A 13903-nucleotide genomic window follows, 5' to 3' on the forward strand; every position below is an offset into this window, starting at 1 on the left:
ACTTTAGTTCTAAGATTAGCACATAATAGATATTCAGAGAACAGTGACCTGTTTCTATGCTATTCTAAAATATTTTATTATTTAAAATAACTGTATTTTTTACCTTGCAAAGGACTAAAACAGTTTTACTTTTGGCTCAGAGGGTTCAGCCTTGTGATTTTAGATATATTTGTGGCAGATTTATCAACACCAGTGCAAAAAAATCATATCATAGATTGAATAGTTATAGTAGGGGGAAAATGCACTATTAAACAATGAGCATGTGTATAGCTCAAATAAAAAGGTGCTAAGGAGATTCTGATGAAATACTTAATATGAATATAGGTTTGTCACTTTTGAACATGACCAGGACTTGAAATATTTCCTACAATTTTAAGCATTCCAGAACGTATGCAAAGGTATCTAATTAGGTAAAGACTTTAAAGTGCATATATGATTGGAGAAGTAATATAAAAATGAAATGCCAAATGAGAAAAACAAATACATGAAACACCTAAAAAAATACAGCACTGCCAATAGATCTATTGTGAAATGGTTACCTTGGGAAGAATAAGAGGACATTCCAAGCCACACTTGCATGTTCCGTCAGTAAGCAGGTATGTTTTAACCTGCTCCAAGCAAGATAACAAAGACCCACTGGGACTGTAAAAATAGTTTAAAAAAACATCAGGAAATAATTCTGACTGCACATATCATATGAAAAAAGGCATAATTTATAGTCTTACTGTCCTTTACAAGATAACATTTTCCTACTAAGGAAAAACATTTGCTTTGTCAATATTATGTTATCTACTAAATTATAGCCTTTAACACTATCATTCTTTCTTTTAACCAAACTATTTCTCAGAAAAATAGAGATTTTCATAGAAAATTAAGTAAAAGTATTTTGAAAACCAAGAGTGCACTAAGGATGAAAAAAAATGCTATTCTTAAAGAAGTACAGAAGCAGGCAAGAAGGACCAAGAAAACTACATGAAAGTAACCATTACTTTAAACTAGAAAATCTACCTTTAAGCTGATTGAGGAAAGACTGAAATTAGGAACATGTTGGAAGTCAAACCAGAAAGTGACTAAATCTATAAAAGTTGGAGCTAACAAGTTTTTCCCTTCAGTTTTGGAGTCTAGAGCTATATTGCCCCAATGTAAAAACAGAGTTTCCTTTTTTCCCCAATCCATGTTTTTCTTTGAAGATAGACAAGTGTGGCCTAACTCAAATTGTACTGAAGAACTAAACCAGACTGTCAAGTAAAGAGGAGCCACGCAGGCCTTCTGGTTGGTAATTGGGGTAGTGCTCTCAATGTTAGTACTCTGTGGGTCAAAAAGTCAGTTTAATACATGAATACTGATCAAGTTTAAGTCTACAGATTAGGTACTAATTCAGATGATAGGATAAGTCTTTGATTTTTATTTACAATGAAGGTCAGCTTAAAATGGGCTATTTGTACCTTAGGACTTGTACTATTAATATGTTGATTTTATAACTTAAATGCATATTATGCTTGAAAATTATCATATATTTTTCATTCAAGAATATCTTTTATTTATGACTATTCCTTCACTTTAGCCTTCTGATTAAATTTATCCAGAAATGATACTCGCCATTTTATATACAAAGCATTTCTCTACTGGGGGCAGACTGCCTATACAAAGACAGAGGTAATAGTTTTAGATCTATAAATAAACCAGATTTAAAATGTAATTCATTTTTATGGACAATCATATAAGTGACTTACGAATATAGAAAATTTCAATTAAAATCTTCCACATTGTTGACTCATTCATTTGTTTAGACTAACAATATTTTTCAGATGATATATAAAAAGTATTACAGACTTGAGTTCCACCCTAACGGTAGGGGCAACCAGATGACTTTGAAGGTCTGGTAATTTTGATAAAACAAGATTACCAATTAGTTGTCATATGAAGAATTAATGAATTTTGTGAAAAGAAACTGCCTAGCATTTTACAGTTAAAGAAAGTGTACAGACTGAATCCTAGAGGAATTTAACTGTAAAATTAAACCCGAAGACAAAAATTCCTGAATTCCATTAGAGTACTCTACTCTGACACTTTAAAAACATTTCCTCTCAATCAGTCAATTGAGTTCTTTCCTTCAGCTGTAGCTCTTTAATTAACTTTTGGGAGTAATAATTAATGTAAAAAATAGTTACAAGTTTTAACGGCACAGATAAAGCTCAAAAGATTGGTGGGAAATTTAATGTGCAGCCTCGATGCTACCCTCAGGCAGGAGCAGCTGGAGACTAACCTAAAAATTACAAGCAAACTGCATGTTAAGAAGGGAGCTACAGAAGGAGGACTAGCCTCCTATATATGTTTAAGTAGTAATTTAACCAGTTATATATACAAACAAATAAAAACCATGCTGACTGAATTTATTTGATGGTACTTAACCTTATCTAGCGAAGTTTGTTTCTGAAATAATTCTTAGTGTATAGATCTGGATTGGGAGAATTCACAGTACCAGTTAATGAAGTCTACTTACACTTGGAAAATCATGAATGAACAAGATGAATGACAGATTCCTAAACCTAACTTGATTTAACTTAGCTCTCAGCAATCTGAAAAGCTGATGTATCTTCCATAGGGATGAAGATGAAGTAAAAAATTTAAATTATTAAAATTTTAGACTTATTTGCTCTAAGCTGAATATATAATATATATATGTATATATATATATATACATATATATATTTGCTCCTTATAGCCTAGAATAACCACAAATATGAACAGTAACATTGATATCTTGCTATATTACAACAAAATATTTTTAGCAGTTTTAAACAACATTGGCAATAGGAACACTTTGAAAAACTTATGTGTCCTTGCCATCTTATCTACTGTGGGATGAGCCCCACATTCCCTGCTTTCTTTTCCTTTCACTCCAATTAACATAGGGCACATCTTTACCATTTCAGGAATAAAATACTTATGTGCAAAACAATTTCAATAGGTAAATAAGTTTCCCTCAAGAAACAACTTACACAAAGCAAACAAACCTGAAAGAAAATCTGAACTGACTTTTGAGTTATTAAGCTATGAAATCATTTGTATTTATACAATAGAAAAGATCTCATTTATATAAATAAATCCTTGTTCAAATACAGAATTCCACTGAAGCTGGGATACCAATAACCACACTGAAAGAAATAGCATTAATGCCGTGTAATGGGGTTACATTACATTAATTAATGTAATGATGCAATGTGATATCCTTTAAAAAGTCCTAAGTCTGCTTCTGATATTTTTTTTTATTACACCACAAAGAAAGATTTATATTATCATAACCTTTCATATACTTCCTGATAAACTACAAAATAAGTAACTTAGGTGGCATTTGTTTAATAATAAGACTAAAACTTGGTTAAGCATTCAAGATGATAGTGTAGGAAAATCCTGAGCTCAACTCTTCCATAGACATAATAAACCTACAACTACATATGGAATAGTGCTCCTCAAAGACTTAGAAACTAGATGAACAGAGAGCTTCCACAACGTGGGGCAGCACCGAGGTGTGTGGAAGTGGCAGAGATACAGTCTCAATAAGGAAAAAAACCACACCCGAGGCATGAAGTTCCACAGTCAGGAAGAATCTAAAGGGTATGGAACTCTTCCCTAAAAAATAAGAGATTTAAGCTCCACATCAGACAACCCAACCCTTGGATATTGCACAGGAGGGAAAAGTCCCCAAAATAGCTGGCTTTGAAAACCAACAGAAAATAGGTCCAGAAAAACTACATAATTATAGGAAACAAACCAAACAAAACTGCTCTCAAAGGGCTCATGCATAGACTCACTTGACCCAGAAACTAGAGCAAAAACACTAGATTGAACAGTGCGTAGGCCACAGTGAAGATACCTACTTACCAATCTTGGAGAGTCTGCTGGAGAAGCAGGAGGCAGCAGGGCCTCTCCCCAAGGACTAAGACATTGGGGACAGTCATTTCTGCCACCTCATTCTGCCACACTGATCCAGGCACTGGTGGGCACCATTGTGGAACCCTCCTACTAGATCATTAATGCAAAGGAGTGTGCCTTGCTCTGAGCTCTACACAACCTTGCATCTCTGCCAGGCCTTGCAGCCTACAAGACCCTAATCTTGCCCACCAGCAAGCCTGCAGCTGTTACCCTCAGGCCACAGTCCAGCCAGGGCAGGGGCCAGCCCTGCCCAGCAGTACATCCATAGCAATTGTGGCCCCAAGGCAACAGAATGGTACACAATGCCCACATGAGGGATACCCCTGTAGCAGCTGACTCTGGTGGTTAGGGTGGACTGTACTTCTAGGCCTCATAGGACATCTTACATAAGGCCACTTCTTCAAGACCAGGAGAGGTTGCTGAACTGCCTAATACATAAAAACAATCGCAGAGAAGTAGGCAAAATGAGGAGACAGAGGACTATATTCAAAAAACCAAGATAAAACCTCATAAAAAGAACTAAACAAACAGGGATAAACAATCTGTCTGATAAAGAGGTCAAAGTTATGGTCATAAACATGGCTACCAAACTGTGAGAACAATGGATCAACAACACATTTAGAACTTCAATAAAGAGATAGAAAATAAAAGAAAGTACCAATCAGAGCTGAAGAATACCATAACAGAAATGAAAAATACACTAGGGGGAATAAACAACAGATTAGAAGATACAGAAAAATGGATCAGCAATCTGAAAGACAGAGTAATGGAAACAGCCTAAATTGAATGACAAAAGAGAAAAAATTAACAACTGAGGACAGTTCAAGAAACCTCTGAAACAACATCAAGCATACTAACATTCACATTATATTTAGGGGTCGCATAAGTAGAAGAAAGAGAGAAAGTGTTGGAAAACTTATTTAAAAAATGATAGTTGAAAATGTCCTGACCTGGGAAAGGAAAGAGACATCCAGGTTCAGGAAGCACAGAGAGTCCCAAACAAGATAAACCTACAGGTCTACACCAAAACATATTATAATTAAATGTCAAAAATTAAAGATAAAGAGAGAATTCTACCCTCCCCCCAAAAAAGAAAAGTAATTAGTTACATGTAAGGGAATTCCCATAAGACTATCAGCTGATTTTTCAGCGGAAACTTTGCAGGCCCGAGAGTGGCATGATAAATTCAAAGTGCTGAAGGGAAAAAGCTCACAACCAAGGATACTTTACCTGGCGCAGTTATCAATCAGAATTGATAAACAGTTTCCCAGACAAGCAAAGGCTAAAGGAATTCATCATAAGTAAACTGGCTCTACAAGAAACATTAAAGGGACTACTTTAAGTAGAAAAGAAAAGGCCATGACTAGAAATAAGAAAATATATGAAAGAAAAAAAATAATCTCGCTGCTAAAGGCAAATATACAGGAAAGGTAGTGGATCAACCACTCATAATGCTAGTGTGAAGATTAGAAGACAAAAGTAGTAAAATCAATGATATCTGCAATAATTAAAGGATATATAAAATAAAAAGATGTAAAACATAACATCAAAAACATAAACATGGGTAGAGGGAGAGCAAAAATGTAGTTTTTTAGAATGCTTTCAAACTTAGGTGACCACCAACTTAAAACAGATTGCTGTTGTATAGGTTGTTATATATGAACCTCATGGTAACCCCAAACCAAAAATAGATACACAAAATAGATACACAAATAGAAAAAATAGATACACAAAAAATAAAGGGAAAGGAATCCAAACATAAAACTAAAGAGCATCATCAAATCACAAAGGAAGAGAGCAAGAGAAGAAAGAACAGAGAAGAACAAAAACAACCAGAAAACAACAAAATGGCAATAAGTACACACATATCAATAATTACTTCAAGTATAAATGGACTAAATGTTCCAATCAAAAGATACAGTGTGGCCGAAGGGATTAAAAAAACAAAAACAGAAACAAGACCCATGTGTATGCTGCCTGTAAGCGACTTAACTTCAGATCTAAGGACACACACAGACTGAAACTGAAGAAATGAAAAAAGATATTCTATGCAAAGGGAAACAAAAACAAAGCTCGGGAAGCAATATTTACATCAAAAATAGACTTTATAACAAAGACTGTAATAAGAGATAAAAAAAGGAAATTATAAAATGATAAAGGGATCAATTTAACAAGAAGATATAACATTTGCAAATATTTATGTACCCAACAGAGCAGTACCTAAATATATAAAGCAAATATTAAGAGACACAAAAGGAGAAACTGACAGCAATACTATAACAGGAGGGGGTTTTAACACCCCACTTACATCAATGGATAGATCATCCAGACAGAAAATCAATAAGGAAACACTGGCCTTAAATGACCCACTAGACCAGATTGACTTATTAGATATATACAGAACATTCCATCTCAAGAGCACATGGAGCATGGTCTCAGGGTGCGGAATAAGTCTCAATAAATTTAAGAGATTGAAATCATGCAAACCATGTTTTCCAACCACAACAGTATAAAACAAATGTAAAATCAATTACTAGAAGACAAATTGAAGAAACACAAACACATGGAGACTAACCATCATGCTACTGAACAACCAGTGGTCAATGAATAAATTAAGAAAAAAAATTTTGAAACAAATAAACACAACATTCTAAAATCTATGGGACGCCGCAAAAGCAGTGTTAAGAGGGATGTTTATAGTGATACAGGCCTGCTTCAAGAAACAAGAAAAATCTCAAATAAATAATTTAATCCTATGCCTAAAGGAACTAAAAAAAGAACAAATAAAACCCAAAGTTAGTAGAAAAAGGAAATAAACATTAGAGTGGAAATAAATGAAATATAGACTAAAAATAAAAAAAAATAGAAAAGATTGATGAAACTAAGAGCTGGTTCTTTGAAAAGATAAATGAAATTGAAAACATTTAGCTAGACTCATCAAGAAAAAAAGAAAAGAGAGAGGACTCAAATGAACAAAATAACAAATGAAAAAGAAGAAAAGACCCTGAATAGCCAAACCCAATCTTTAGAAAGAAAAACAAAGCTGGAGGTAATCACAATCCCCATCTCAAACTATACTACAAAGCTACTATAATCAAAACAATATGGTACTAGCATAAAAACAGATACACAGGTCAATGGAACAGAATAGAGAGTACAGAAATAAACCCATGGTTATATGGTCAATTAATCTACAACAAAGGAGGGAAGAGTATACAATGGGGGAAAAGATAATCTCTTCAATAAGTGTTGCTAGGAAAATTAGACAGCTACATGCAAAACAATGAAACGGGACAACTTTCTTGCACCACACAGAAAAATAAGCTCAAAATTGAAGACTTGAATGTAAGATCTGAAACCATAAAACCCTTAAAAGAAAACATAAGCAGTAAGCTCTTCAACATCAATTTTAGCAAATTTTTTTTTTTTCCGGATTTGTCACCTCAGGCAAGGACAGCAAAAATAAAAATAAACAAATGGGACTATATCAACCTAAAAATCTTCTTACACACTGAAATAAACCACCAACAAACAAAAAGAAACTTACTGAATAAGAAAAGATACTCACAAAGGGTATATCCAATAAGGGATTAACATCTAAAATATAGAAAGAACTCAAACAACTTAATACCCAAAAAACAAACAGTGAGATTAAAAAATGTACAGATGACCTGAATGAACATTTTTCCAAAGAAGACATAGAGATGACGAACAGGCACATGAAAAAATGCTCAACATCACTGATTATCAGGGAAATGCAAATCAAAGCCACAATGAGATATCCCCTCATAGGTATCAAAATGGCTGTCATTAAAAAGATAAGAAATAACAAGTATTGGTCAGGATGTAGAGAAAAAGGAATCCTGTACATTGTTGGTATGAATGTAATTTGGAGCGGCAAGTTTGGAAAACAGTATGGAGCTTCCTCAAAAAATTAAAAATAGAAATACCATATATCCAGTAATTCCACTTCTAGCTATTTAACCAAAGAAAATGAAAACACTGATTCAAAAAAACATTTGTACTTCTATGTTCATCACAGCATTATTTACAATAGCCAAGATATGGAAACACCCTAGATGTTAATAGATAGAAGAATGCACAAAGGGCATATGGTACACACACACAGACACACACACAAACACACACACTGGAATATTACTCAGTGGAAAAAAAAGTATGAGATCTTGCCATGTGTGACAACATGGATGAATGGAGTGGGTAGTACGCTAAGCAAAATATGTCAGACAGAGAAAGACAAATACTGTATGACTTTACTTATATGTGGAATCAAAAGAACAAAATAAACGAATAAACAAAACAAAATAGAAACAGGCTCATAGATATAGAAAACAAACTGCTGGTTGATAAAGGGGAGATGGGTGGAAGGACAGACAAAATACATAAAGGGGATAAAGAGGTACAATCTTTCAGTTATAAAATAAGAAAGACACAGGAATGTAATGGACAGCATAGGGAGTAGTCAGTAATTATGTAATAATTTGTATGATTATAGATGATAACCAGACTTATTGAGGTGACCATTTCATAATCATACAAATATTGAATCACTATGTTGTACTAATAAAACTAATACAGTGTTATAGGCCAGTTTAAAAAAACCCTGAAACTTCTTGTCAACAGTTCAGTTATTCCATTCGACTCATTGTACACTAGATATATGTCACCAAAATTAAAAAGAGCAGGCATTTGCATTTTATTTGTATGATTTTTACTTGTGAGATGAAGAGCCATCTCCATCATGACTTTCTTTTTTACTATTATATACAATAGAATAGGTTAAAAACTGCACAGAAAAAAATAGGGAAATTATTTTTAATTAATATCAGGAATTAAGAAGACTCATAACATACTGTTGAGTTATATAACTCTATAACTATAGATAAAAACACTCAACCTTACATCAGAAAAGCCAGCTGAAGCACTTGAAGGACAGGAAAATATTGTCAAGACCTATCAGGTCTACGTCTAGTATTTTACATTCTCCTGTGAATGTGGTAATGATGCTTATATGTTTCTTTTAGAAATCTTCATATTTTTCTTTATCCTTGTGACAGAGATAAGCAGAATGACACCTTATATAAACACAAGTAATGCATTAAAATTTTCTCTTGTAACCTAAGGCAATTTACAATGCAAAAATAAAACACTCGAATATTTCTAGCACAAAGGTCATTTATTCAAATTTATGTGAGGTGCTGTCAGTGATGGTATATTGTTTCCTCAAAGGAACAGACACGACTTTCCTAATTTTGGGACTGCACACTTGGAGTGACACAGGTAATAAGGCAGCTCACCTGACATAAAGCACTCCATTTTGATCCACACGACGCTGCCAACCCACAGGAACTTGTATAGCGGGAAGACCTCCATCTTTGTCCCCTCCGTCACAGTCCTTGCCTCCATTCATTTTCTGTGTCTGCTTGGGACTCTCCAAAGATATCAGCAATAAGATGATATCCTTATATTACAGGGCATGATGGCCTTCAAAAATGGCCAATGCAGCACAGTTTTTCCCAGACTGTACAAAATGCATTGGGAAGCTTCTGCTCAGTTTGGAACCAAGTCCTTGAAATCTGCCATTGTGGAAAAAATCAGTTTTCCATTATAATCTACATTAAATAAACAATATTTAATTCCTAAGGATGGTCTACATGGGTAAAAATGAGTGCTTCTGACTAAGGAAAATCATATTCACCAATGCTGGTACCTGCCTGAATTAGGGGAGGGGAAGAGTGTAAAGTTTTTAGTTCAACATTTTGTCTTGAGCCTTGATGTCAGACTAAAATAACCTCTATAGTCTAGAGACCGGTCTCATTTTTACAGTGTGAGTCGGTTAATATTTCCAGGTACTACCCGCCTTTAGAGGCCACATTCTTTAAATTTTCTCTTCATCTTCCAATCAGAATCCAAGATGTCGTAGGTTGGTTCATCTGATGTTTTCATGTCTTCAAAATTCCAATAATGTAGCCTGAAACATATGTAAATGTGTAAACTTTATATTTAATATTGAAAACTGAGAAGCTGCACACGTTTAAAAATAGAATAAACTCCTAAGTGCACCAAACCACTTTGATGTTCTCTGCCGTCAAAATCACATGTCAAATTTGTCTTGCTTTCTTCTTTCAACTTGATCCCTTTACTCTAGTTAACCAATTTGCTTGCTCTTCGCCACATGTAACTTTCTAATTATTAGAGATAGATATATGATCATGGCATTTCACACACACACACACACACACACACACACACAGACACACACACACACGCACGCACCCAACCTCCTTCTTACAATAACATATCTATTGCTTCTTATTATCACCTCTTATGTTCTTACAATTGGAAAGTTTCATATTAATCCAATTACATTTTATCACTCTTTAATTGTATATGCCCTTAAAATTTACTTTTCTCTCCAAATCATCATATTGGCCTCAAGAAGAACAGGTGTTTTTTTTTTTTAAATTAAAAGAAAATATACAGCACATTTTCAAGTACAAGAGATTCCTCCCACTGTTCTGGAATGTAAGAGTGGGAGTTGCTTTATAGTTAAGATTTACAAATTCCTGTCTATTATGGGGTACTCTCTTAATTCCTTTATTAAGTCATAAGGTGCTGCTTGGGGAAAATACACTGGCTTGAGACAACAGCAATCAGTGCTATTGTGGAAAGCTTGAAAGAAAGAATGTAATTGTTAAGTAAAATAAAGATGGCAAATAAGAATTTTAAAAGATTTAGTACTTAATCCTAATGGAGAATATGATGTAACAGTTGTCAGCATTATTTCTGGAGGTATACAAGCCTTTCTATAATCAATTTAATATGTAGTGGGTAACTACATTGTGGGACTCATGAACCTATACTAAAGGATGAATAAAAAAAATCATTTTTTTTGTTGTGTTTTATGAGTGGGACATATGGCTTGGGATAAAAATGTCCAGTGATAGCATCATCTACAGATTCAAAAAATGTTGTACTCAAACAACTTAACTGAATGTGAAGATGATACACTCTTGAAAACTGTGTCAAAGGACGTAAGAATCAATGAAAATATTAAAATTGCTTAAAAATTTTCAATAAAAGGATTTCTATTTTAGATGTTTAAAATCTATATGTATAACTTAACAAATTAAACTGTGTAAATAGACACATAACTAGTTTATCTACATCCCTAAAAGCCTACAATTTAAGTTAGCCCCAAACATTTTTGGGCCTGTCTTTATTGAGAAAACAGGAGAATGCCTTACACTAAAAGGCTTCATGTATTCAAGCATATGCTCTATTTGTAGCCGGGGCTCAGCGACAGAGCAAAGGTATTGTAATTTAGCATATACTCATTTAGCTGAAAGTCATAAACCATGTGCATGGGTGTTGTAAACATCAACAAGCTATGGGAAAAGTAGCAAAAAATTATTGGGAAAAATGTGGGGTATAAAGAAAAGTGCCCACTAGTATCATTCCCAGTGGTGTCTCAAGCTGTTAACATTGCTGGGGCCACTCCACTGTGTCTATGCTTCTCACAGAAATGACCTACTTGTCTCCCATTCCTTGTACCTTTAACCATGACCCCTGCTGATGATGTTATGTGTTTATTCAAGTTTCATTTGATAGTCAGCAGCTACTAGGTACAGGGTATTATCCTCTGGCTGGAGTACAAAGATGGGAGGCACCTCTTTATCCATAGCCCACGGTAATGTTTGCCAGTAAGGAGCTGTTCAGTGTGGAAGAATATAAAGAAAAGAGGGAGGAAGGATGAGAAAGGATGGAGAGAACAAGGAAGGGTCAGTCCTACCAGTGGAGTTCCCAACTCCCAGTAGGAGTTCCCTACTTGAAAGGTGGGAAAGAGACATGAATTTTGTGCCATCCTAGACTCCCAGTTTTGTCAAATAGTAACAGACCCTTATTATCGAACCTGTTTTTTTTTTTTTTTTAACAGTCCTTTTCATGCTTACTTTATTACCTTGCTTTCCTAATAAAAAGTAGAAAAAGTTGGTGATCATTAGATTGGACTGGCTCTCATTCTCCCTATTTTTGAGCTTTCTGATCATTTGAGGCCTATTTTCTTTTTTCTTTCCTCCCCCCCCTTTCCTTCCTTCCTTCTTTTTTCTTTCTTTCCTTTTTTTGTTTGTTTGTTTGTTTGTCTGCTCTTGCATGTGATGCCAACTTCCCTGAGGCAGGCTGGCTCTCTCCATTAAGTAATTTGTAGACCTGCCAGAGAGTAACATTGGATTGATTCCTGCCAAACGTCTCTCTCATATTTCAGCAATGAAAAATACAAATATCTGATGGCTGGGTTTTGCTTAGACCAGCAGTTCTCAAAGCATGGTCCTGGGACAAACATCATTATTGTCAGTAACGCCCAGGAACTTGTCAGAAATACAAATGCACAGGCCTGGCCCCAGACTTAATTAACTGGAAACTCTGGGGGCCACTCTGTTCTTTAAGAAGCCTCTGGGTGATTCTGATGCATGCTCAAGTTTGAGATCAACTGGCTAATGCCTCTGCCTACTTCCCAGGACACGGCCATCTAATATCTCCACATTACGCAGGCAGCCAGTCCTCTATTCCCTTTTGGTCCCAGGGGAGGTCATCCTTTTTTGCTGATACTTGGGCCTTCTAGAAGCAGCTCAGTTGCAAGAGCCTTAGGGACTCTTCACAGAGCAGAGGTCCAGAAACTACACAGTTATCATTTATTTATCTGTAAGTGGCCCCGATTTTCTCAACATTCATTTTGTGAATTTGGAAAATTCAGAGATGTTTGAAGGTGAAAATGAAAATTGAACTGTAATCTCACTGTTGAATAACAACCACTGCAAACCTGAATGTACTTTAATCATTGTTTTTAGAAAGTTTTAAAAGCACAATTTAAAAAAGAATTTATAATAACAAACAATAAACCACCACTCCAAATTCACAATTAAAGTATTTGTCAGTTCTGCTTATTTTTAAAAACAAAGTACTATTACAGATAGAGTTAAATACTATCTCCCTCTCCCATTCCATCTTTTTTAAGCCCTATTTCCTTCTCTTCTATCTTAAGGCAACCACCATCATGATTCCAGTCCTCTTTCTTCCAGGTATGCTTTTATTCCCTATTTATATTTTCAATATAAACAATTTTTTTTTAAAGATTTTATTTATTTATTTGTCATAGAGAGAGAAGCGAGAGTGAGCACAGGCAGACAGAGTGGCAGGCAGAGGCAGAGGGAGAAGCAGGCTCCCTGCCAAGCAAGGAGCCCGATGTGGGACTCGATCCCAGGACGCTGGGATCATGACCTGAGCCGAAGGCAGCTGCTTAACCAACTGAGCCACCCAGGCGTCCCTCAATATAAACAATTTTTGGTGTTGTTATATGTGTTTTAAAATTTTATATAAACACTATTACACATACATATCATTCTGCAACTTGCTTTTTAAAATTCAACATTGTTTGAGAGCTATCTCAGTTGAGATACACAGATCTATCTCTGTTGCAGATATATAGATCCAATTTGTTAATTTTTAACATCTGAATGGTATTGTATCATATGATTATACAACTATTCATCTACTGGCATATTTATCATATTAATGTTAGTTTGTAGAGTCTGTACATTCTCAACTTTTCAGATACTGCCAAATTGTTCTCCAAAGTTGCACTGATTCCAAGTTTTTTCTATGTTATAAATGCATCTTTTCCTTCAAATATTGAATCATTACCACTTTATTTTCATCCTGAGCATTTGACTATGGCATTAAATACTTTTCCAAAACATGACTTTCAATTGCTGGATAGAATTTTAGGGGATATATCTATATCTATAATTTATTTACTTCCCTTTTGTGAACATAGATTTTCTGCTGAATTTTCACAACTACAAATAAATCTGAGATAACTATATCTTGTACATAAATCAATAGCCATTTTGTTAATTTACTGAGAATTATTTGGTAAAACAGAGTTGCA

The 13903-nt window shown here is 34.7% G+C and overlaps 1 protein-coding gene across 1 annotated transcript in view; it reads right to left on the reverse strand.

Annotated features, from left to right (window-relative positions):
* The window catches only part of MBD5 (methyl-CpG binding domain protein 5), a 149529-nt gene that overhangs the window by 53214 nt on the left and 82412 nt on the right, over positions 1 to 13903 (reverse strand). The window contains 2 exon segments of the mRNA XM_047722408.1: positions 540 to 642; positions 9255 to 9928. Of these exon segments, the coding sequence (XP_047578364.1) occupies positions 540 to 642; positions 9255 to 9367 (216 nt within the window). The 5' untranslated portion in view covers positions 9368 to 9928.

Source organism: Lutra lutra, chromosome 3 (genome assembly GCF_902655055.1).
Source record: "Lutra lutra chromosome 3, mLutLut1.2, whole genome shotgun sequence".
NCBI lineage: Eukaryota > Metazoa > Chordata > Mammalia > Carnivora > Mustelidae > Lutra > Lutra lutra.